The sequence below is a fragment of the Trifolium pratense genome, linkage group LG5, assembly GCF_020283565.1.
Source record: "Trifolium pratense cultivar HEN17-A07 linkage group LG5, ARS_RC_1.1, whole genome shotgun sequence".
In the NCBI taxonomy this organism is placed as follows: domain Eukaryota; kingdom Viridiplantae; phylum Streptophyta; class Magnoliopsida; order Fabales; family Fabaceae; genus Trifolium; species Trifolium pratense.
In genome coordinates, this window is record NC_060063.1 from 48,638,592 (window position 1) to 48,664,184 (window position 25,593).

The following is a 25,593-nucleotide window of genomic DNA, read 5'->3' on the forward strand; positions in this document are numbered from 1 at the left end:
ATAATTATATTTTAAGGATGGAGTTGAAGAAGCTAAAGCTGTTGAAGAACTTGAAGATGTTGGTCAAAATGAACCTGCTGAAGAGCCTCAAGATGTTGGTCAAGATGAACCTGCTGAAGAGCCTCTACATGTTGGTCAACAACCAATTGAATGGAATAAAACTGTTTTCAGATCAATGGCTAATCTTTCCAAGAAACAAGTTTTGGTAATGCCTACAAATTATTTAATGTTCATTGTTATTTAATCACAACTATTCAAAATACCTTCCTACTAACTATTATCAAATACTTTTAATATTGCAACACTTTCCAAATGCTTTTTCGAGAGGTGTCCTTTCAAGAGCAACCCATCTTGACCTAATGTCGGAAGATATGGATTTTCATCACCGATGCGTTGTTCATACTTCTACAAGATCAAAGGATATTGGAGCATTCGAAAAGCATATTGCCGAAGGATGGTATGATTATATGCTTAGCCACAGGCCAAGAGCCGGTGACAACTTGCGATTTATGCTATTTCCAAATACATTTAAACTCAATGTCAATCTTCAACGTCGCAACAGGAGGCGCAATTAGATGTGATCATGTTTGTTGTTATGCATCTTTATAAGTGAACCAACTTTAATATCAAGATCTATGTTTGGTATTTAAACTATTTAATTTCATTTTGGTACTTCTTAATTAATTCCAATGTGTACTCAGACTACCTGATATGAGTATTTGCTACTTCTTAAATCATTCCAATAACTGTTGTACTATCCATTTATGTCTTTGTGCAATTTCTGCTTAATTAAAAATTAGTGTGTAAATGAAAAAATTTCTTTATTCAATCTGCTATCGCAAAGCGTGACTTAAAAAATTAATGGCATAACATTACGACCCGTGCATCGCACGGGTCTATTACTAGTTATTTTAACATATGGATGCATGCACGCACGCACATGCGAGTGCATGCATGCACATACACACACTAAGTAATAAAAAAAATGGTGCCCATAAAATTTTAGTGTCTTGTGGACTGCTCCTCTCAAACACCCACCGACACCTTCCTCATTTGGAGTATAATTTGAAGAGAAATTTTTTTTTTTAAGTAAAAGAGAAGTTAATCTTACATGTGGTAGATGGTCCAATAAACTCAAACAAAGAAAAGACATACTTGAATGATAATTACTTTTTGCACCCCATGAAATACCTCAGTCACCCCCTGAAAAGACCAAACTACCCCTCTGACGCAGTACGGAAGCATGAAAGAAAAGAAAACGCTAATCCTGTTAGATAAAGACTTTGGAATCCACCAGAAAGAATAATTTGGAATCCACCAAATTTGAGAAAATTATCTATATTTTATTGAATAAAAAGTTTTCTTTCAAGGCTACAATAGTTTAGCTTAAATAGTAGTGAAAAAATAAAAATAACAAATCTTCTAAAAGATTGTAAAAATAAAAATAACAAACCTAGCTAAATAAAAATAACAAATCTACCTAAAATATAAAAATAACTAATCTAGGTGAAATATAAAAATAAGAAATCTACCTAAAATATAATAAAACTAAATCTAGCTAAAATAATACATTACTAAAGAAACCCTCCTACATCAGTCTCCTCTACCTCAAAAGAACTCGACTCCGAGTTCTCATCTTGATACTAACTCGTGCGTTTATCATAGTAGAAACTTAGTACCTGTTTTGCTTTAATAACCAAATTCTTCCTTTACTCTTTCTTGCTTCATCCCAACTCTTTTCTTCTTTAAGAGCTCGTTTTTTCTCCTCTAACTTGATATAACAACTTTTCAACCCATTTAATAACTCTACAGTGGCGGTAGAACTTATATGTAGGCATGGCAATGGGGCAGGGCGGGGACGGGTTTTGCCCTCCCCAAACCCAAACCCATAAAGTTCAAGTTTCCCCAAACCCATCCCAAATTCGAACGGGGATAAAAATGATAATCCCAAGCCCATATCCAACGGGGATCGGGTATCCCCATTACGCCTCTTTCCACATGAATTTAGATTATATTTTAGTATTTTTTTATTAAAAAAAAAAATATAAATGTCCAAAATTATTTTCCCTCAACAATATTTTTTTAAATAAAGAAAAAAAATAGAGAAAATGGTTTGTTTAATACTCAAATTAAAATAAAAAATAAATATATGAACGTAATTTAAGAGATTGTTTAAGCGTTTCTAATTTAAAGGGGGTGAAATCTAATTTTTAGTATAAGCGGGGCGGGTTCGGGGTGGGTATCAATGTACCCATTACCCGCCCCAAACCCATCTTTTGAAGTCGGGGAAAACCCAAACCCAGTCAACTCGGGTTTTTCCCGTCAAAGCGGGTATGGTTTGGATGGGTACCCACGGGTATGAGTTTTATTGTCATGCCTACTTATATGCGTAACATGAAAATACCGAACAATGTTCATAAGTTTTTCTGTTTGTGTTGTCCTTGAAGTCGCATCATATTGCGTTGCCGATGACATAAATTTGTTACATGCCCTTATTTCTCCTTTGTTTCTACATCAATTTCTGGCGTCGCCTCTATTTGGACGTCACAATCCATGTCATTGTTGTTCATGTTGAAACTACCCTCTAATTCTATATTAAGCACTCCTTCCTCATCTTTGGATTCGTCAACTTCAACCGAAGCATCTTGTTCAACAACTACTTCAATTTCTTTCGGTTTGGATTTATGAGCAGGATCGTCAAGTTTCTCTGGAAGAGATTGTTAGTTATCATCTAGGGTTTCGGTAGCTATGTGACGTAGTTGAAAATTATTGGCATGATTGTTGTTATTGGCATTATTGAAGATGCTAAATGTTTCATCGACTTTAACATTAACATATCAATTAACATACGTTATCAAAACAGAATGTTTAGCAATATCTTTAATCATTTTACGCGAGTTACCTGCCATTATGGAAGCATGCCTCAAAAGGTCGGACAACGAGTAATCTTTGTTGTAACAAAAGGGGCAACGATATGTCGAATCAGAGATTTTAAACTCGTAGTAATCATCCTTCAACCTTTTGTAATATCTACGCTAATAGTATTCCAAATCAGATTCACCACGAGTATGTTCTGATTTTATGTACGTAACAATAGTTTGGTTGTTATTGTGAACCCTAATAACCGGAATTGATTCTCCCATGGCTGATCACGTTAGGAAAAGAACAGGAGAAACGAACAGGAGAAACCTGCTCTGATACCAACTGACACAGTACGGAAGGAAAAGCAAGTGCTAATCCTGTTAGATAAAGGCTCTGGAATCCACCAGATTTCCGGAATCCACCAGAAAGAATAATTTGTAATCCACCAAGTTTGAGAAAATTCTCTATATTTTATTGAATCAAAAAAATTTCTTTCAAGGCTACAATAGTTTAGCTTAAATAGTAGTGAAAAAATAAAAATAACAAATCTTCTAAAAGATTGTAAAAATAAAAATAACAAACCTAGCTAAATAAAAATAACAAATCTACCTAAAATATAAAAATAACTAATCTAGGTGAAATATAAAAATAAGAAATCTGCCTAAAATATAATAAAACTAAATCTAGCTAAAATAATAAATTACTAAAGAAACCCTCCTACATCACCCTCTTGCATTCTGGAAAGCGAACAATGTTTGCATTCTGGAAAGCGAGTGTGCAACGTTAAGAATCAGTCACCCCCAATGGAAAATTTGAAAACACTACGTTCGCCTACTACAAAGCGAATACCGTCTTTAGTAATCACATCTTAAGAAGCGAACACGTCTTGTATATAAGGCGTGTCCATCCTTTTACCCCCATTTCCTTCAGTTACAAAAAAAAACGAAGAAAAAAAAACCTTTAAAAAATCTCATTTGATGAAAACTTCGACAAAATCGGCTGATTCTTGCAAATTCGTGGTAGAAATCATAAGTAAGTCAAGATTAACATAAGGTAAGCACGCATTTGAACGTTTCATGGATTGTTTTTGCATTTTTTTTTGTTACGATTGGGGTTGTTCGCTTCCTGGTTGACGAACGTGTAAGTTGTCCGCCTTCCAGAAAGTGAACGTGACTGGCGCTGTTTTCATTTTTGTTGTTTTGCTTGATCATTGTTTAAATAAGTTTGTTTATTTTTTTTTAATTTATGTTTAGCCATAGAATCTACACCTAAGAAGGGAGACAAAGATAAAAGACCAATTAAGGTAACTGCATTTGCTCGAAGAAAAAATCACTAACCGACCAAATCGATGGTTAGAATATTACAACCCATTTTCTTCTTTTTGAGCTTTTGGTTATAGCGGGGTTCAGTTTGTCGGTTTTGCATGTTGATCGAGTGGATTGTACCAGTTTCAGAGTATAATAAAAATTGATACAAACAACTTCAAAAATCTACTCCCTCCGTCCCAAAATATAAGAGAAAATTGGTCAACCAAAGTTGATGTATTTAGTCCAAATTCTTAACCAAATACATCAAGTTTCTTCGACTAATTTTTCCTTATATTTTGGGACGGAAGGAGTATAACTTAGTAAAAAAAAAAAAACACATGTAGCTCCTTTACTCATTCATTATTGAAGCAGATGCAACAACTTTTAAACATATCTTCGATAGATGGGGAACTCAAAAGCATATTGATACTTTTTTTATTGATGGCGCTGGAGAAGGACAACGTCAAGGGAGAAAAGAAAGATGGGTAGTGACTAGAGTGAGCTAAGAGTGGGTGAATAAGAGGGGGTGGATTATCTCGAGTGAGATTTTCACTGGATTTTCTCCAGTTTAAATCTCACCCATTAATACTCCATCCCACTCTTTATTTTATATTTTAAGTATTAATTTCAATGGTTAAGATTTCACTGGACTGTTATGTCACTGGAGAGGATCTTCTCCCTGAATAAGAAGGTTGAGATCTTCAATGTACAAAATTGCTCTTCTGGTACTATGCTCATAGGTTCTAAGGGCAAAATTGAATTTTTTGAGGTTTGGAAGCAATGCGGTTATGCTAGGGGCAGAAAAGTAATCTTCTTCTATGTGTCTTGGGCTCTTGGCTCATATGGTGTGTTGGTCGTAAAAACAAAAAAAACAAAAATTGAATTAAACAATAATGGGCAGATTATTATTATTATTATTATTATTATTATTTTCAGGTATTCTAGTGGCTAAAATTCCACCTATAAGGTAGAGAAATGGGATGTTTAAGGTTACATATATGTAGCTCTGCATATAAAATATGTCTCTACTAACTATTAATTGAACTATGCTCACATGAGCATTCATTCCCAAACATTCTATTTATTCACCTTAAAAATAAAATTATAGTTACTAAACTACTTGACAATAAAAAAAATATATAATGGGTAGCCGAGACTAGGAGAAAAAAACTAGAACATGAAATCACAAACATGAACTGAAACTAGCAAATCGTAACTTTTGGATTATAACTTTTATCCTAATCCAGTTTTCTCATGGGTATTTCTGAAGCTAAAGAGAGGAATGTCATTCATACAATTATTTGATGTATAATATAAAATAAATACATTAATCATTCAATGAATTTAAACAATTAATTATTTCCTATTAAAAAAAAAACCAAAAATAGTATTTATAACTCTCGAACCCGAGTGAACTAACAATTGAGTTCACCTGAATAGAAAACAGTTCCAATGCAATCAGCTCTGGAATAGACGCTACAAACCTACAATGCAAAAAACGTGTAACAAATAAATACGTAATTTTCTAAAAAGAAAACAGATAAATAATTGAAGATGAGATATTTTTGAAAACATTAATTAGGTGACCAATGAAATGGGACCAGCGTCAATTTTTTCTACGTGATGTACAGATTTAATTTTTTTTTATTTTTTATTTTATGAAACTAACGGAAGGGTTTGTTTGGCTAACAGAGTTAAGGACTTCGGAACAACAAATAATTGTCTTTGACGGTCAAGAACAATCACACAAATGACTTTTAACAGCACACTTACATCGAAAACTAGTGATTTTTGACGCCACAGTTTTACTCAAAACTTTAAACCATTAGGTTTATAGATCATCTTACTTATATGTTGCTCAACATCGACTATTCTAACCAATACGAGATTTCACTTACGCTTAATACATTAACAAAATTATCATCTCAATTTCTATTTTAGCATATCAATCAAATAGTCGTGGTCGTCAAACTAAACAGATCAACAACATCAAAATGGACATAAACTGAGATCCAAGACCAATTCACATAACCCTAATCAAATTAAACAAGCAACTCATACAATCACAAATAGTAATAATAATTAAAGTCTCAAACATGTCTTGAAAATTATCCAAATCGTAAGATCAAGATCAAAACATAACATCAAATCAAACAAACACACACGAGACACAGTAAGATAAGATAAGATACGATAAACACCAAGTTCAATGATTATTGAACAACGGTGAAAACAATAAGTAGAACTAGCACGGAAAAAAATTAATTAAGCAAAGTGAGTGATAATTAATTACATGATCAAAGTGCAAGCATTGAAAGTGAGTAGAACATTTCCTCCCGTTCATTTTGCAACTCCTGATCTTCTGATTGTGAAGAAGTTGAATTAATTGAAGGAGTAACTGCAACATGTGTTGGAAAGATTAATCTAAAAGCACGTTCCATTCTAGCTATGTTGGAAATTTGAGGTTCACTATTAAAAGCTATTTGACTCAATCTAAAAAGAAACAATCTTGATTGATAAAGTGCTTCATCTTTGAAGAATCTAAAACCCATCAACAACTTTAGAACACATATGATGCTAGTTGAAACACCAACTGCAGGTTTTGTTAGTTGCAAATGAAGCTTCAATAGAGTCACCATGTGTAGTACCATTTTTTAGGATATATGTGAAGTGAGGATTCATCAAGTTTTTGACTTATCCAATTCTTTGGAGGAACCTTTCATATATGGACTATAGTCTAATAATTAATGTATTTTTTTTATTTTGTTCTATAGTCGTGGTTTGTTATTTTAATGCTGTTTGAAAGGACAGGTTGGTTGAGATAATGTGTATTTTATTCTCACCCCCTACCATTGTTTTCTTTGAAAAATCTTGTGTTTATGATGACAATAGTTTTTAAAACTTGAACGCGATTGGCAACTTGATTCAACATGGGGTTTCTTTATTTATGCACTAGAAGCACTACAAATAAATAAAGTTACTTCTAATTTTATTATAAGAACTAAATTAATATTCTTAGTTTTATATATAAACAAATTTTCCGTGATTTAGGTTCATTTAATTATTATTGTATCTGGTCTATAATATGGATCAGATATATTAATAATTGAATAACCTAAAAAGTAGAAATTTGCTTCTATATAAGATCGAAATGAGTATAATATCAAAAAAAAAAAAAAAATCGAAATGAGTATGATATTGTCAAACAAAAAAATAATATAATAATTTTTAAAATTTTAGTAAGCATACTCTTTGGGATGCATAAGGAAGGAGTATGCTTATACTTATACGGTATATAATATGAGTTTGTCTAACATGTGCAACATGTTAAAGTAACTAAAAGTAGTAACTATTTAATGAAAAATAATAATTTATTAAAAAATTATACATTCAATATAAAATTCACAAGTTCCAATACAAACTTACTGTATTTTGAACTTCTTAATATGTGCAAATTTGCACATGATAGAAAAACTCATAGTATAATTAATATAATTGTCGAAAGATAGGAAGGAGTATGAAGTTACTTTTAATTTTAGGAAAATGATAAATAGTATCATGAGTCACTAATTAAGCATACTAATAAGAAAGTTTTATCCTGAAACTTGTGTATTCAATGTCTCAAAAATATATATAAAATGTTATTATTTTAACATTAACTTTATCTTTTGTCAAAAAAAAAAATTAACTTTATCTTTAATTTCGTTTTGGATCTTGCTAACGAATGTCCATAGGATACTCTTTAAGCATTCCATTTATAAAAATAATATACTCAAAAAGTGAAAATTTTCAATTTTCAATGCGTTGACTTCATATGTTTTCATAATAATTAAATGTACCTAAAAAGTGAAAAGTTTGTTTATATTGTATAAGACCAAATGAACGGATTTGGATCCTCTCCAATTTTCCCCTCATGTTTTCTCTCATTTTCTTAATCTAAGGGTTGATAAATTACAAAGAATAAAAATACACTTAAGAAAAGAGAGAAACCAACCACTGGATTAAGAAAATGAGAGAAAACATAAGAAAAAAATTGGTGAGAATCCAAATCCGAATATCTCTTATTCTCTAACTAATCTATTTTTCAAGGGTGTAAAATTTCAACGAAAATGTTAAACAATGCTTCCGAATTTTATTTTTTTTACCATCAGTATCCGGTCTATTGAACCGTTTAATCGGGTTTGAATGTTAGTTCTGACATCAAGTTATTCCAGCTCCCTTCCAATCGCAGTTGCGGAAGATCGAACTGCAGTTCTTCCTACAAAGTTCAGCGTCAATCACTGCTGGACCATTAGTTAAACAATGCTCCTGAGAATTAGTTAATCATATTAATAAAGATATTTTGTTTTAAAATTTGTGCATTTATTATTTTCACGTCAAAAATTATCTTCTCAATATTTTTTTACATGCTTAACAAAAATGTCTCGAAGACACTGTTTAACATGAACTAAATTTTAATTAATCCCTTAGAGCGCTGTTTGTTTGTATTCGTACTGTGACTTGAGTAAGTGGGGTTTCTTTCCACTTGACTCTATTTATGAAATGAAATCTGTTGAACAATAAAAAATAAAAATGGATAGAAGCAAGAACGTGTACGATTCTTATTAATTATTCATACAAGTTGTCTTTATTTCATACAATTTGTTGGTAGCATTCACAACTTGCAACTAAATTAGTGCTCTATATCTCTTCTTGATTAAAGATGTTGTAGACAGAGGTATTCTTACAAATTTTGATACAAATTTAGGCGCGCACACATAAATTAAAAATATTAAAAGAAAAATAAAATAATTACATTAATCAATATCACTTTAATAATTTTCTTTTTAATTTTTAATCTTGTTATGAGTGTGCCTAAACTAAATTTATTTGGGCTTGTGCCCATAGTAGAATTTCTCGTTGTAGACATTGACAAGATTTTCATTTTTCATTGAAATAAAAGAAAATAGTCGTGTATTTGGTTATACGGTAACACAAATTAATTTTGGTAAAATTACATTACATGTCATTTATCTTATTTATTATAAGTTTGTAACACATTAATCCTTTATCCATTTTAAACTTATTTTAGTCCATGTATCAGAACGTATACATGTCAATCCTTTTTTTGCCTTTTTTTTTATTAAAAAGTGCTGAAATAATATTTTTGAAATATTTTAAAAAATGAAGGGAAGCCTATGGACCCTAAAAATAAGGACCACCAATGGTCCTGTGCAAATGACTTGATATTGTGGGTTACCCTCAATTAATAATTTTAATTTATTAAAATGTCTTTATTATATTAAATTAAATACTCTCAAAATCTCTCATTACCGTTTCTCTCTCCCACTGCCATATACTAATAAAAATAGTATTTCTAACATCTTTTTAACAGAAAAATGGAAAAAAGGATTAATATGTATAGATTTTGATACATAAAGGACTTAAACGTGATAGGAAAAAAGATAAAGAATCAATGTGTTATAAATAAATAAGATAAGGAACCTCTGACAAAATTTTAACATTAATTTTAAATGAAATAATTTTAGCTAAGCGCAAATGTGATACTGATGTTTCAATTTTTATATGTAAAAAAAGTGAGTTGAATAGTTAAATTGAAGCTAAAGCTCCAAATTCTGAGTAAAAAATAGCTTCAAATTCCAGATTCAAGTTAAAATCAATTATAAAGATAAAATCAGTTCTACTTCTACTCAAGAAAATCCAAAAAAAAAAAACATGTCACAATCATTTACATTCTAGAAATAATTTTGTCTCATTCAAAAATTAAACCATACATACATGTAGTTTGGATGCTAGATGGACACTTTTCTCTGTATAAAAGTATCATAAGAAATCATGTATAATTTTGAGTTCCCCATTTGATGGATTAAAAGATGCTTCAAGATCTGCAGAACAACATGCTCGGACATTTGTTGATCCTTGGGATCCTACAGTTCTAGGTGTTGCAAGAAGCTTTATTCCTTGTTTCCAATATCTCTTATCTGCAATCTTAAAATGGAAAGAATAAGCGAATGCTCGGTGTACTAGATTCTCTGAGTTTGACAGAATCACAATGTGTCGCTGTAATTTTTACAAAAACTACACTTAAAAACTTCAACAAAATCACGGTGTCACCATGATTTCGTCAAACTCACTGTCGTTTCATGCAAGCACAGGTATTAATGTGTTAGACGGGAGAGCGAGGCACGAGAGGGCCAGTTAAAATATTATAAAAGGACTGATAGTGACCTGGACCAGTTGATATCACAGCAGAATTTTGCGAATCCATCACCCAGTCAATCCATAGCGCAAACCCATGACATACTCCTGTCTTCGTGAATTTAACCTGCATCAGACAATATGTAAAACTACTATAACATAGATGCAGAAATAAGACATTTCATGCCGTAGTCCTTTACGCCTACGGCACTAGGTGCCAAACCTGATAATCCTAATGTGTCCAAAGCTTACATAATTTATCGTAGTACCTGGGATTTTCCTTCACATTGGCATATTTGTTTTGTGAAATCAAACTCCATCACATCAAATGTCTCACTAAGCACCTGAAGCATTATAGACAATAAGGGTGCATTGATACCGGTAAATTATTGTTATTAAACAAATGGATTTTTATTTATTTGTTCGATGAGGGAACCAGTTTATTACAAAAGTGAATTTTTAAGTAGATTAATTACATCGAACTCTCCACACTGCCAAAGAGAAAAAGGCAGACAAGGACCATCTTCTGATTCAGGTAGATGACCGCAAGCTCCCAATGTAGCGTTTACACCAGAATGGTCGAAACCTTCTATCGTACTCAAGCAGGAACGACTTTTCCAAAGATCCTGCAAATTGTTTGTTCCATCAATCCACATATACAGTTATGTTCTCTTGATCCGTAGCATACACAAAATTAAAAGCTTTCCCAAGCCCTCAAAAGCCTTTTCTCAATCCACAGTTTGTATACTTTAACTTACAGGAAGATAGATGGCACAAGCCCTCAAAATTCCTTTACTGGGAATTATTATAGCATCTTCAGAGAGGATATGATCAAGTGTTGTACGATCCTTCCTAAGAAAAGTTAAGTAAAAGTAAGTAATAAAATATGGATATTATAGACTTGTTAAAACCATGGCATATATGACTTAGCAAATCAAGTAGATGATTACAACAGTAGCTAATAAAATGTACCAAAATCGCAGGTTCTGCCATGGAAGCATGCCATCATGTCCAAAATAGAAAGGTTCTGCTATTAACAGGTCAACCTACAGATCAAACATATAAGCATAGATATTCAGAAATCATAAGCAATTCAAAAAGGGAAAATTAGCTTAATCTATGCAAGTTTTATTACTAGCAAGAAACACGATCAAATTTTCTAATGTGCAATAGTCAGATAAAGCATTTGAAAATAAAATTTTATATTATTATTTCATATGCAATCATGTTTCATAAAAATATATCAAAGTAACATCATATTTGCTCGATTAATCTGTTCAATTGGTCAATTAATCTGTTCAATTCTATAATTTCCATGCCTCAATGTTCACAGGCAGTCATTTACATTTTGCATTTATGCTTCCTAGGCATGAATGATGTTATCTATGCTACATTACTACATTTCTAACAAAGCTTGAAATTCATATGCATATTATACAAACGAAGTAAAGCCACGCCAACCAAGTGGAATTAGGAATGTTCAACCTTTTTCTGGTTTGTATCATGCATGGTTAACTGTTTCAACCCTTTTTCAACAGTTTTTATGCAATTAGGTGGCAGGTTATTTGCACGGGCAGCAGCTTGCAAATATTGGAGGCCCTTTTCCTTCAGCCTCGAAAAAGATGATATTACATGCGGTGCTTCTGAAAACTTCGCAACAAGAAGAGGCAAATACACACTATCATCTGCAACCAAGCATAATAAGTTGCCTCTTCCCTGCAATTGTAAAAAACAATAGTTGTTGTAATCAAAATAGGATAAGTTGACTTTGATGAAGAGTAAAACGGTGCTTTTGTTTACAATTTGTTCCTTATGCAACTACAAGTGAAAAATCATATTCTATGTAATGAGGTGGACGGAGGAATAGCTTTACCACACTTTTTACTGCTTTCAACATTGAAAGCCTCCATCCTTCGTCTCCATAGATTGCAGCTCTTTCTGGAGGAAGTGAAAGCTGAAAATCTCCAATCGTCAACCCATCATGCAAAACCTCAGTTGTTGACACACGTGTATTTAAATTATATGAGATACTAATATCATCGTGAATAGCATGTAAATTAATGTCTCCCCCTTTGAATATTGATATACCACTCCCTGGAACAAACCAAACACACTGTTTCCAGTGGTCACACCAATCAACAGGACCTGAAGAAGCAGTAGGAAAGTTGAAATGCAGCATCAGCAATGAAGGTTCATGTAACAAGGCAATCATAGTAATGGAATGTATTAGTACTACACTAAAGTCAACACGGCCTAACAAACATATTATATCATAACAAACCCTTACTTGTAATTGTTGGCGATCTTATCCACCTAGGAGCAGTGGAATAATAAATTGTCCCTTCACGATCAAGTTGAAGTACCCACCTGAAGGACATAAGAATGATGTAAACTGAAAGGAAATAAATGATCTGGTAGTGGTATTAAAACACATATATGATTACCAAGAGACAATAGCGTGAACTCTTCCATCATCAGTTGCCTTTATGCATAGCTCAGTTTCGCCGTAACTCTCTGGCCGTTTCCAAAAATCAAATTCAAAAATTTTGAAGGGTTCTGAAAGCTGGATGGATCTTAATTTAAGTAGGAAAGTTACTGCTAATAAATTATAAAGAATTGAGTTACAGAAATCTTTTCAAACACACCGGTTTCAGTTCTTCTCCTATTGGATCACAATGCATGGCATATTGCTGACGTTTTACACCTATAACACTTTCAAGTCCAGGAGGGGCGAGTCGAATGCCATCAGATGCACCAGCCTCATTGCTACGCAAATCATGCAATCGCCATAAGAAAGTGCTTTCAACTAGCTGGAAATGGGATAGGGGTAAGAGGCAGAAACTTCTGTAAGACTCAAAAGTAAGAGGAATAATACAATGAAGAGGATCTTTATGTTAACCTGTCCATATGTAGTTGCTCGATATGGTACAGTTAGAGGGTTTTCCACCAACAAATTGTCATGCGCATGTTGTAGGGTTGGTATAAGCCCCTCACCCAATAACTCTGAATCTAATATCTCGCTCACCTGCAATAATGACATTAATTTACAACTGAACAACGAAGGCACTGCTTCAAAGAGCAACCTCTTATGAGATACCAGAAATTAGCTCTAACCTTGGCTTTCACAATCACCAACTCATTAATCTATCTATGACACGTGATGGAAATTGACACTTCTGTTTCCTCCATTTCCGCCTCACATCCATGAAATCTTGCACACGGTATTTACTAGTAGTATATTTAAGGTTTGTATGGATTGACTTATTTGAACTTATATATTGGCATGAACACTTGTGAGACACTGAGGCTATTTGAGAGGACTTATTGAAACTTACGACATATCCGTAAGTTGTTTTCAGCTCATTTCCATAAGCTCTCTATGATAGCTTATGAAAGCAACATATAGCTTATAAGAAAACAGATTGACTTCATTTTATCTTTTGTTATAGAAATAGCTTATAGATAAGCACTTATATGATATAATTGTTTATACTATAAGCGCTTAATTGAGTTGTTTATCTTTTCCAACATACATCCATACAATCTGACACGCAATCTATACTATTATATTTAGGATCAGTACTTTGGATTGACTTATTCGAACTTACCTACTAGCATAAGCACCTGTAAGACACTTAGATTGTTTGGGAAAGGTTGTGGAAACAACTTACGACATGTCAAGAAGTTGTTTTTAGCTCATTTCCTTAAGTTCTCCATGATGGCTTATGAAAATAGCTTGTGGCTCCTATGAAAAGGATTTGACTTTATTTTATCTTTTTCTATATATATAATCACTTATATGATAAACATTTATGCTATAAGCACTTAATTAAGTTGTTTATCCAAACATGGCCTATGAATGCAATGTGACTTACAAGAACATCAGCACGCGAAGATATATCACTACCAACTTCAAGTTCATCAGAACGCTTATTGAAAACTTTGATTCTTCCATCCATCCCATTAAGTCGCATAACCTTCTTCATCAATTTCACCATCGGAAGATAAGACTCACACGCCGTCACAGTCCCTTTCCCATCCATAGCTCGTGAAGCCATCATCGAAAGCAACCCAGTTCCAGCACTACACACAGTTACAAATATCAATCACATTATAAAAAAAACCAAAGCAACTAAAATCAAATTTTGCAAATTGCAACAATGAGAGTACCCAATATCGAGAACGTGACAAGGTTTCGTTACTGTTTTTTCAATGGCTTGACGAAATGCTGTGTTTCTGGTTGAATCATTGAGCATGTCTAAATATGATGTTGTGGCGAGAAGGGGTTGGTTGAAGGTTTGTTCTTCGTCGTTGTTGTGTTCATCGATGATGACCCATTCGGAGTTACCGGTTAAAGGGTCGATTTTGAGCTGGAACATGCGTTGCGAAGATGTTGAACTCATGGTTCGAATGGTGGTTAGTGAAGGAGATAAAGGGTGGTTAGGGTTTTGGAAAAGATTGGTTTTTGTTGACAATAGGAATCGACGTAGCATTTGATTAAAGTACAGTTTGATTTGCACAAGACAATAACATGGTACAAGACAAATTTTTTAAGGTAACTAACTATGAGTCTATGACTAAAGTTAGTATTTTGGTTTGATAGATAAGTTGAAGTTGGTAGCTTATATGTGATACCAAAGAGACACCTAAGAATCCGTCAAAAAAAAAAGGTGCCAACTTGACTACCCATTCTCATGAAATGGGTAATGTAGCCCATCCTAAATGTATTAGATATATTGGTTGAAAAAATATCATTTATAATATAATTAAAATATGTATAGTTTTCAATAATGACAATACAACTTTTAATAATCGTAGATTGACCCCATATTAGATTTCACAGTATTTCTCGTGCTATTTCTTCTCTCTTCCACCTTCCTCTTCTTCTTCCATCTTCTCCGACGACGGCGACGGCGAAGACCACCGCCACCACAGTTTACAAATTTTATGTCATTCTTTTCCATCTTTTTCTACCTTTCACCTTCTTCTTCTTCTATCTTCTCCGACTCAGCTTTTCCCTCCGTTCAGATTACAAACCATTGTTCCTTCTCTCCCTCCTTTCGTTGCTATTCTCTCTTATTTGATCCAAATTGAAAACCCTATTCATTTTTTTTTTATAAACCAAAACCATATTCCTTAATATTAGATTCAAAACCATATGGAGAGAACCCTAACTTTTCTTTACCCCAAATTTCGTAACATGACGAGAACCCATCTTTACAAATTTAGTCTATAACAAACAAGAAGACAATTTATTCTCTTCTCCAGTCGCTGAGTAATTTTGTTGAGGTTAGAAGATTTCAATTTAATTATGAATTGATTTATTATTAGATGCTTTGTAATTGAATTGAGTTATTGTTGATTTGTTGTTGTTAGGAACATTGAATTTAATTGAGAATATTGTTAATTGATGTTGTCTTTTATATAGTTTCCTCATTATATTACAATTTAGATTTATATTCAAAGAAATGTATTGTCCTTTATAATGTGTTTGGAACTTGCTGCCTACCTCATGAGATATAGGGGATGAATGGTTTGTAATTTGGGAGGGTTCTCTTCATGAAAGCTTTAACTGTAATGGACATGAATATGAAAATGCATTGGTTTGGTTTGGCAGGGTTAAATTCAAAGAGCTCTGGTTCAGCTGGAAATGATTTGAGCAGTACAAATAGTAATTTATTAGTGTAAAAAATTCAAGCAGCTCTGGTTTACCTTCCTGTCGATCATCGGCTGCTTGTTCAAAATCTTACCGCTCAGGTATTAATTGGTTACTAAACACCCTAGTTACACTTGGTTATTTATTAGTGTAAAAAATGATTATTCTGCTCATGTTTTTTTAAATGATTATATTTATGCTTGTTACCTTGTAATCAATCTTGTTTATTGTCAAAATTGATGAAAGCTATTTATACAAAATGGGAATTTCAAATCCTTCTGAAAAGAGTTTTGGTAGTAAAATTTACAATTTGAAGTATTTACTGTTTCCTTCAAAGACTAGGTTGTGTGATGTTGTGTCAGTACCCCCTATCCTGATTCAGTAAATGACATTACACAAGTAATATAATTGCAAGCTTTTTTCAATTGCAGGTTTTCAACAATGGTTCTGTACCAGCCTCAGCACAAGCTACTTTCCCATATATATTTGCAGTCAGCAAGTTGTTGCAGGTACGCCGTTACTTTGAAGGCAACTGCTTTTAGTTTTTGAATGAATGAAAACATAAGAGAGCACTTCTATACTCATGATCTCATAACGTGTAATGATATTTATGAATGCAGCCTGGTAGTTTTGATCTTGTTGGTACTATTATATATGAAATAGACGAGCATCCATACCAAAGCACCTTCTTTAACGGCACTGTTGAAGTTGTTGAATATGTTGGTTTTCTTAGCATCGAATCTGTTTTTCTTGTTACTCTTGGAATTGCCCTCCTTGTCCTCCTAGGGCTATGGATTCATGGTCACGTTCAAAACCTATCTAAGGTACTAATGTCTATATTTTTCTAGATAATGCGCTATTATTGAACCATCTTCACATTTAGAGTTTGCTAATTTTACTCATGTCATAATGGTTTGTTTGGTTTATGAAAATGTTTGGTTTATGAAATGATTGCAGGATTATAACGCAAAGCTTTCTGATTTCAGGTTGGCAAAGGATGGTCCAACAGGTGACAAAAGCCACTTCTCTACCCGAGTAATGGGCACCTATTGATACGCAGCTCCTGAATATCTAGCCACATGTATATTTGAGTTCATGTTGTCGAACCATATATGTTTTTCGATTCTCCTTTTATAATTTTGTTAACTTATTCTCGGTTCAGCTTAGTAGCATTTCAGTTAATAGCAAAAAAATCATTGTTACCGCAGGTCATCTTACTACTAAGAGCGATGTTTATAGTTATGGAGTTGTCCTGCTGGAAATGTTATATGGTAAGAGGGCAGTTGACAAGAATATACCATCTCGACAACACAACTTGGTGGAATAGGCTAAACCGTATCTCGCTAACAAATGTAAGGTTTTCAGTGTGTTAGATAGCCGACTCAAAGGACAGTACTCATCAGAGCATCTCTACGAGGTTAAAGAAAGCTTTTAGTTTCATTGGCGTAGCTGGTGCATGCAGGAGGTTAAAGAAAGTTCATGTAAAGTTGTGTGCAACTTGATAACATTGTAATATGTATTTGAATTATAATATGTATTTTTCGTTTCATATCTATTAATTTTTTTTAGTATTTACCCAAATCGTCAATGTGATACAAAATGTTCCTCGGGTCTTATAAGTATTCAATCTTAAGTTTCTTAAAGGTGTACGGTAAATGAGCCTCAGAGAGTAACCAAATCAAGCATGTTAAGTCCTCTTTCTTGAAAAAAACCAATCAAACCTGTGATGTTTTCATGTCCTAGTGGAACCAATTTTGCTTCTTTGGCTAATGAAATCACAAACAATAATTTATTCTTATATTTTCACACAAGTTGTGCTAAAAACAGTACTCGAAAACAAGTCTGGTATATGGGATCCTCAAATACAATAACGAGAGCCCTCCCCCTATTCAAATGCTCCAAATTATATCAAGCAAAAATTCCTAAGCTAACCAAACAAAAAGCAACATCGCTACAATCAGCTGGATAACAAACACAGAATATGCGGCCAGTCACTACAACAAAAACTAAACTCCCAAATACAAAGGAGACAAAACAGATGAGCACGACCTTAAATGTAAGCAAAATAGGACTGATTCTGATCCAAACAGATGAGCACGACCTTAAATGCTACCTCTCAGGCCTTAGAAGCTTTATCTCGCTTCTAACCTGAGATAATTGGACAAAGGCATTTTGGGATACAACCAAAAACAGAATACAAAAGGGAGCATTTGAGGTTAAAAACATAAAAACATGGCTGCCAACGCAGAACCATGAACAACAGTTCCAATTACGATAACCCTTTAGAGAACTTAAATATATTAATGTAATAATAGAAACCGCCAAAACAAGCTGCAATTTAGAGAGACAAATTCCAACAGAAAAGTGGTCATCACACAGACTGATACTAAAGTGATAAATGTACCAAAAATATTCCAATTACATCATATCGATGTTCAAATTAAAAACCATAGTCAACTACCAAATATAATCCAAAATTAGATAACAAACGTAGTTGCTACATAGTTAATAACCAGCAAAATACTAAGTCAATTTTACTCAATATTACAACTCTTCAAAATTCATCACATCATCCAGCAAAATACTACCAAATATAAGCCTCTTAAGCTTTTCCCCGCTTGTCAATTTGTTGCATCGACCTCGCCAAAATCTCATCATTCAGCTTGTTGTAGGAATTCATTGTCAAATTTAAGAACTCTTAATCGTGTACCATCATCAACCTACAAAATAAAATCTTGTTGTCATTGGTTAAATTCACATAATTTGAAAGTGTTCAACTTATTAATTAAGAGTAACGTACATCAATCTTATACACATCCGCCTTCATTTTCTCCATCCATGTTATCACCCATATTGCACAATCATTCCTACATTTTAGTTTCAGCATTAGACGACATATTGATGAAATTTTTTAAAAAAGTAAATTAAAACAGAATAACTTACGAGTTGTTTGCCTGCTGTCCCAAATTTTTCGGAATGACAAGGCTAAACTCAGATACTATTGGATTAGGTGTTGTCCCTTTTGTATAGAAAGAGGGATCCAAGAGTAAGTCCTCCATATACAAAGCCTAAAAACCAGCAATACTCGTGTTGGTAAACATATAAAATAGGTATGCAAGTTTCAAATAAGACTATTATGAACAAGGAGAAATAAAAGTATATTATTTTACCAATTTCTTGATACATCTCATTCTCATCCTTCGGACATGTGCTGATTTAGACGGTAAAGAGTCAAGATAAATCAACTCTTTTTTTACCAAATCAATGACTAGAAGGAACCAGTGCATAGAATCCGGATCATGAATTGGTATAAATATCTGTATATATCCAAAGTCAAATAACTAAAATTGAAGTTGCATAAATGTATATTGATCTAAGTAGCAGTATTATGTGGCCCTTTGATTACCTTTGAAATTTTATCTACTTTTCCCATAAACATGGCTTGATATTTTTTAATCATGACTTTAGTAGTTGTATTCCAATCCTGCACATATTGCTACAACATAATAGACATTTATAATGTCAGCTATGTTTTTGTGAAAATTTAATGTCTAAAAACTGAATAGAATGAAGGTTAAAGTTGTGTCAAATTAATACCGAGAAAGTTGTTGGTAGAAACCAAAATTTTGGAAAGATGTCCTTTTTTTCAGCATAAGTGAACATACTTACAGCCAAATCAATTATATGGAATAATATGATGACATTAGAAAGCTTAATATTTAAAAAAAAATAATAAAAAATTACTTCTATTCAAGTAACTATATATTCTTACATCTTCACCAACAAATTTTTGGGGCTTTAAGCATTCAAACAACTTCCTTGTTCCTTGACAAAATCTTATATCTGTAACGACCAAAACCTCTTCCCTACAATATACAATATAAATAAATGTACGAACTCATATCGATAATTTGAGCAATCGATCAATTTGTATGAAATATAATTAATTAATGTTAAATACAATGAGAAATGTATGACTTACTTGTTAAAATTTGTATTTGTGGTATCACCAAATATATATGATGCCACAACACTTTGTTCAACATTTAGATTCATAGCTTTTATCGGTTTAAACAACAAAGACAGCCACTGCATCAACATTTCACAAATAAATTAACAAAGAAAATATAGAATTAGAGATACAACACATGCGCGATGCTAAAGTAAGTTACTTACATCAGGAATTTGTCTTTCGACGTTTGTAGAGGAAATGCCTATATTTTTTTGAGGTATAATGTAGAAACCCGTAGGTGTGCTGTTCACTACTAGAAACGCATCAAATCATCAAAAGATGTTTTTTGCGAGTTACACTCAATTTTATGTTTATCTTCATCTTCTGTTTTGAAGAGCATAGGATTCCATTCACCACAATCAGCATTCTTTCCTTTTGGTGTATGAGCAGTGTCTGCTTTACTGTTTTTTATTTTGAAAAGGCGAAGAAGATAAATAAATTAACAATCAATAAGACCGAAACAACTGACTATCACAGAATACACAGACTATCACATAATAGAATTAGATTAAGGAACAAATTTGAGTACCAACCTGGAAGAATCCACATAGACTAAAGAGACGTAGTTACCGTTACTATCCAATATACGTCGTTTGTTCCCCTTTTCGTTGGCCAGAGGTGAAGTAACAGACACAGACTCATCTTCCATATTTTGTTGCTTAAAGGTAATGAGTTTTTGAAAAGCTTTCTTAAACCCATCTATTTAGTTTGCTGGGCAAAGGGAACCGTGAAGAATTCAACTAATTTGCGGCTAATTAATGAGGTTACGAGTTTCAAAGTTTCAATTGAAAGAGGAAGAGTCGTTGTGCTCAAGAATTTGCAGCGATATATATGAGGTACGAGTTTCAATTTCCAGATGAAGAGTCACCTTCCAAAAAAAAAAAAAAAAGAAAAGAAAGAGGAAGAGTCTTTTTTTTTTTTTACCTTATATACCGACTTATTTATTAGTTTTTTATAGGCTGTTAGGTTTTTTTTTTTTGACAAAAGTTGTTAGTTTTTATTTTTGTAAAAATAAATTATTTACAAAAAAAAACACAATATTTGTTATTGACTTTATATTCTAAAAAAAAAATATTAAATTACATAAAATTTTATAAATCAGACAATTTGGTCTCACGTGGTAGAAATCACGGTGACTTAAGAGAACTAGTTATTATATGAGGGATTCGGCTGATATAACTAGCTACGATCGAGAAATTTGAATTTTTTCAATCATACCGTTCGATATTACCTAATTGAACTAAACATCTATAAGACATTTGAATTTCATAAATCAGACAATTTGGTCTCACATACTGGAAATCACGGTGACTTAAGAGAACTAGTTCCTATATAAGGGATTCGGCTGATATAACTGGCTATGATCGAGGAATTTGAACTTTTTCAATCATACCGTTCGATATTACCTAATTGAACTAAACATCTATAAGACATTTGAATTTAATAAATCAGACAATTTGGTCTCACATACTGGAAATCACGGTGACTTAAGAGAACTAGTTCCTATATAAGGGATTCGGCTGATATAACTGGCTATGATCGAGGAATTTGAACTTTTTCAATCATACCGTTCGATATTACCTAATTGAACTAAACATCTATAAGACATTTGAATTTCATAAATCAGACAATTTGGTCTCACATACTGGAAATCACGGTGACTTAAGAGAACTAGTTCCTATATAAGGGATTCAGCTGATATAACTGGCTATGATCGAGGAATTTGAACTTTTTCAATCATACCGTTCGATATTACCTAATTGAACTAAACATCTATAAGACATTTGAATTTAATAAATCAGACAATTTGGTCTCACATACTGGAAATCACTAGGGATGGCAATTTGACCCATACCCAGTGGGCACCCGCAAAAAATACCCATAACGGGTAGGGTAAAAACCCGCATTTTGGGTATGGGCACGGGTATGGGTAATTACCCGCAAAAATGAACGGGTATGGGTGCGGGTACGGGTACCTTAGTACCCACCCCGCCCCATACCCACATAATATATTTATTTATTTTATATATGTTTTTATATAATAACATATGTATATCAATTTTAAAAAATACAACAACAATTAAATTATTAGACATTTTTAATAAAAATGTTTATTTATAATATAATACAAACACAATGTGACAAGGAAATAAACTTTAACATGATATTGGTAAATTTTTTGTTTATAATTTTTCTAAGTCAACATTAAAAAAAATTTTAAAAAATAATTATATTAAAACTATATGATATTTTATAATCGATCGATTTATTTTTATCAAAAATGCGGGTAACGGGTACGGGTATGGGTACCTAGGTACCCATAGGGTATGGGGACGGGGAGAAAGATCGTTACTCATGCGGGTATGGGGATGGGTACGGGTATTTTTTTAAACTGCGGGTATGGGGATGGGTACTATAGTACCCTACCCATACCCTACCCATTGCCATCCCTAGAAATCACGGTGACTTAAGAGAACTAGTTCCTATATAAGGGATTCGGCTGATATAACTGGCTATGATCGAGGAATTTGAACTAGGACCGCACAGAATCCAAATCCTCACTCAACCTCCTCATATCATGTAATTTGGTCCAACACTTAGATTGCACACCACGCCACCAACAACTATGAACATTACACTTGCACACAAAGATTTCAACACAAGGGAAAAACTAAAGTAAAGTTATACTAATTGTAATTCTAATCAAAAGATCACAAGACTAAACTTTTCTACTTTAGAAAGTCATCAACAACAAGATGAAAGCAATAATTGGTTCGATCATGAAATAATCAATATGATTCTCATTTTCATAACGTGATAGCTGGCAACAAACAATTCAAGTTACAAAAGAATGTGACATTCACATTGCATTGCAAGTTCCACGATCCTTAAGCGGTTAAGCCAATACACTTAAAGTAAAATTAAAAAAATAAAATACAAAGACCTTAAATCCAACTAATGCTATCTATGATCTTCTCTTCTCCATTGTAAAGAATAATCAGTTAGATCTAACATATCAAATCATTGAATTCTCACAAGCATCAAAATTCTAAACTACACTTATTCAATCACTATGTTCATGAAACAATTGAGTTAGTAGGGTGTAACAAAATTAAAAATCTAAACTTTTAACTAGTTAGCATCATCACTGTCTAATTAAAATCATCATAATCATAAAAACAGAACAAAATGCAACCAGAAGCAGAATCAGAATCTTTCCCGACAACTTGTTATTGCTTAGGTCAACATATCATAGTGAGGTTAAATTATTCCAACAATCAGGCAACTCACCCTTTAATTCATTGTTTGATAAATCCAAAATTCCCAAAATGTTATTAGGGTTACTTTTGCTGCAGATGAAGGGACCTAAATCTGAAAATTTATTATTGGAAAGATGCAACAACACAGCAGGATACACACACACGCGCAGGATTTGTATTAAAACAACAATATACACACAGGATTAACTCAATATACACGCAAGATTAACAACAACACAGCAGCAAAAACACAATATATACACACACACACACACGCAGGATTTGTATTAAAATTAAAAGAACCCTAACAACAACAAGTAGCAATGTCAACCTCAACGATGAATCAAAAAATTAAAAGAAGAAGAATAAACTTACTTGAAGAGATGAACTCGTGCAATAATTTTTGGTAGCGGTGGTCGTCGCCGTCGACGGTGAGGAAGGAAAAGAGGGATGAACAAAAGAGGAAAATTAAGGAAGGAGATGGAAGGATAGGTCAAAATTGTGTGGTTACGTTGAAACTTCTGATGTGGTGGTCGGGTTGGTCTTCGCCGTCCTCGTCGGAGGGTGTGTCGAAGAAGGTGGAAGGTTAGAAGAAGGCAACAACAACTGAGTGAAAAAAAATGTAAAATCCCTATATTAAACAATTAATACATTTGGGGTTAATTTGCAAATATTTAAAATAGTAGTAATTAAATGACATTTTCAAAACTAATGCCACATCAGATGGGTTGAGTAGCCCATTCTCATGAAATGGGTAGATAAGAATTTGCCAAAAAAAAAAAGAGACATCTAAGAACACCAAGACCGGTCGGGATGATTAACGTTAGTCCAAGTATATGTATTGATTTTTCGTGCTTTTATTTTTCTCTTCTACCAAACAAGCACTAAGAAAGAAAGTTCAGTCACGGCCTCGAAGAGCCTGATAAAAAAGTCTTACCGCACCCTAGCGGCTAGCACAGGAGGGGTTGCATCTCTCACTCATAAGACAAAAGATAATGGCAACATGGTAGTTAAAATTGCAATTTGAATTGTAAAATCTCACGATTTTGTGATTATGTTTGCATTCGGTGATTATGAATATACACATAATCCTATTTTGGTGGAATTGGGTAGAATCGCCTATGTTATTAGTTTAATTGTATAATCTACGATTTTTGAAACATTTATGCAATTATGATAATTTTAATTTATATTAGCATTTGAAGTAAAAGGAACTCATTGCATTTCTTCAAAAATACTAGTAATAAGAAGAGTTTAATTGTTGTGCACCGTCGGTGTAATTTTTTTTTACACATACATCCAATGATGCGTTGCCAAAGAGGGTATTAATAATTAATAATGAACAAAGAGGCTATACTGAAATAGAGATGCTCTAGCAAGATTATGACCAATTCTATTGACTTGCCGCGAGCAAAAGCTATGTTGTAACTAACATTAGAGTGAAGTAAAGACCTACAAGAGGATAAGAGAGTATCTAGCACATTCTCATACATACAATCATTCCTCAAAGCATTCTCAATCTGTTGACAATCACTTTCAAAAATGACCCTCTCAAAACTATTGGATATAGAGCATTGTATGAGCTTGTACGAAGGAGCCTAAGCTATCTCGAAAGCAAACTCTAATGCCAAATTTCCTCTCATTCTAGAATAAAGTTCAGTCAATGTTGCACTTCAACCAATCAATGAGTGTTTTTCCCAAGTCATTCCATGATCAGACAAAGGTGTTGAAACAAGAGCATTACGGCACCAGTTATAGTTCTGTAACGGGTCTGAAGCGGTCAAGCAGGTTGAGACCAAATTTAATATTTATAAATTTAATATTTACACAAATATTTCAAGTGATTCAAGGTTTTTTTTTGTATTACTACTATTATTTTATATGTATAGATATGAATTTATACGCGTATATATGAGTTTTATAACATTGTATAATCTTACGATTTAATTTCCCCTTCCCGATCTTGCATCAAATCTCGATTTTAACTACCTTGAACGCCGCCTACTAAGATAGTAACGGATAAAATTTTGTATAGAGGCATGTGACATTGGGGTTAGAATTTGCTTCCTGTTATATGCAAGAGTTCTTTAAAAATAACATGCTCTTGCAGCATTGTGTTCTTAATAATGCAGTTTAAGTCCATTTCCAAGTTTATGTAGGTTACTACTAATCGGCAATCAACTTAAGGTATTAATGCCCAAGTATACAAATCAAAGGGCTCTCTAATTGGAGGCAGTGCCACTAAATGTTAGTGTTGCAAGACACCATTAAGAACAACAGAATAAGTAACAAAGAATT

General features: G+C 33.0%; 4 protein-coding genes across 5 annotated transcripts; 1 reads left to right on the forward strand and 3 right to left on the reverse strand.

The window, feature by feature from the left end:
* Nucleotides 1–6,415: 6,415 nt before the first annotated feature.
* Nucleotides 6,416–7,045, reverse strand: LOC123885228. The gene has a single exon (XM_045934499.1). The coding sequence runs from the start codon at nt 6,818–6,820 to the stop codon at nt 6,467–6,469; it is 354 nt and encodes a 117-aa protein (XP_045790455.1). The 5' UTR covers nt 6,821–7,045; the 3' UTR covers nt 6,416–6,466.
* A 2,840-nt stretch (nt 7,046–9,885) lies between these two features.
* Nucleotides 9,886–14,953, reverse strand: LOC123885227 (protein arginine N-methyltransferase 1.6). Its single transcript, XM_045934498.1, has 14 exons — nt 14,538–14,953; nt 14,243–14,450; nt 13,267–13,392; nt 13,013–13,177; nt 12,812–12,930; nt 12,655–12,734; nt 12,241–12,512; nt 11,853–12,089; nt 11,340–11,413; nt 11,126–11,219; nt 10,844–10,993; nt 10,637–10,711; nt 10,398–10,494; nt 9,886–10,150 (listed from the first exon to the last, which is right to left on the reverse strand). The coding sequence occupies exons 1-14, from the start codon at nt 14,858–14,860 to the stop codon at nt 9,993–9,995; spliced, it is 2,178 nt and encodes a 725-aa protein (XP_045790454.1). The 5' UTR covers nt 14,861–14,953; the 3' UTR covers nt 9,886–9,992.
* Nucleotides 14,954–15,944: 991 nt separating this feature from the next.
* Nucleotides 15,945–17,604, forward strand: LOC123886833 (translocon-associated protein subunit alpha-like). Its single transcript, XM_045936112.1, has 6 exons — nt 15,945–15,975; nt 16,069–16,124; nt 16,455–16,532; nt 16,644–16,847; nt 16,981–17,032; nt 17,232–17,604. The coding sequence occupies exons 1-6, from the start codon at nt 15,945–15,947 to the stop codon at nt 17,348–17,350; spliced, it is 540 nt and encodes a 179-aa protein (XP_045792068.1). The 3' UTR covers nt 17,351–17,604.
* A 784-nt stretch (nt 17,605–18,388) lies between these two features.
* Nucleotides 18,389–20,873, reverse strand: LOC123882869. Of its 2 annotated transcripts, XM_045931511.1 has the most exons (6): nt 19,621–19,703; nt 19,430–19,519; nt 19,194–19,340; nt 18,967–19,091; nt 18,824–18,890; nt 18,389–18,743 (listed from the first exon to the last, which is right to left on the reverse strand). In XM_045931511.1, exons 1-6 carry the CDS (start codon nt 19,684–19,686, stop codon nt 18,678–18,680), a joined length of 561 nt encoding a protein of 186 aa, XP_045787467.1. In that variant the 5' UTR covers nt 19,687–19,703; the 3' UTR covers nt 18,389–18,677. The 2 variants fall into 2 exon arrangements, with proteins under 2 accessions (XP_045787467.1, XP_045787468.1); XM_045931512.1 differs by lacking the exons at nt 19,194–19,340; nt 19,430–19,519; nt 19,621–19,703 and adding exons at nt 20,306–20,436; nt 20,569–20,873 and having other exon boundaries at nt 18,967–18,991.
* Between the last annotated feature and the right edge of the window lie 4,720 nt (nt 20,874–25,593).

Bases quoted from the DNA above. Each gene is read 5' to 3' on its own strand.
- LOC123882869 (XM_045931511.1), bottom strand. From the start codon at position 19,686: ATGTTCACTTATGCTGAAAAAAAGGACATCTTTCCAAAATTTTGGTTT. The intron at 19,341-19,429 runs GTAATCAAAGGG...GGATATATACAG, and splicing joins AAGTAGATAAAATTTCAAAG to ATATTTATACCAATTCATGA. The intron at 19,092-19,193 runs GTAAAATAATAT...GCTGGTTTTTAG, and splicing joins TGAGATGTATCAAGAAATTG to GCTTTGTATATGGAGGACTT.
- LOC123885227 (XM_045934498.1), bottom strand. From the start codon at position 14,860: ATGCTACGTCGATTCCTATTGTCAACAAAAACCAATCTTTTCCAAAAC. The intron at 12,735-12,811 runs GTAATCATATAT...TATGTCCTTCAG, and splicing joins GTTCACGCTATTGTCTCTTG to GTGGGTACTTCAACTTGATC. The intron at 11,220-11,339 runs GTACATTTTATT...AACTTTTCTTAG, and splicing joins TGGCAGAACCTGCGATTTTG to GAAGGATCGTACAACACTTG.
- LOC123885228 (XM_045934499.1), bottom strand. From the start codon at position 6,820: ATGGTACTACACATGGTGACTCTATTGAAGCTTCATTTGCAACTAACA.
- LOC123886833 (XM_045936112.1), top strand. From the start codon at position 15,945: ATGGACATGAATATGAAAATGCATTGGTTTG. The intron at 16,533-16,643 runs GTACGCCGTTAC...TTATGAATGCAG, and splicing joins CAGTCAGCAAGTTGTTGCAG to CCTGGTAGTTTTGATCTTGT. The intron at 17,033-17,231 runs GTGACAAAAGCC...TTGTTACCGCAG, and splicing joins GGCAAAGGATGGTCCAACAG to GTCATCTTACTACTAAGAGC.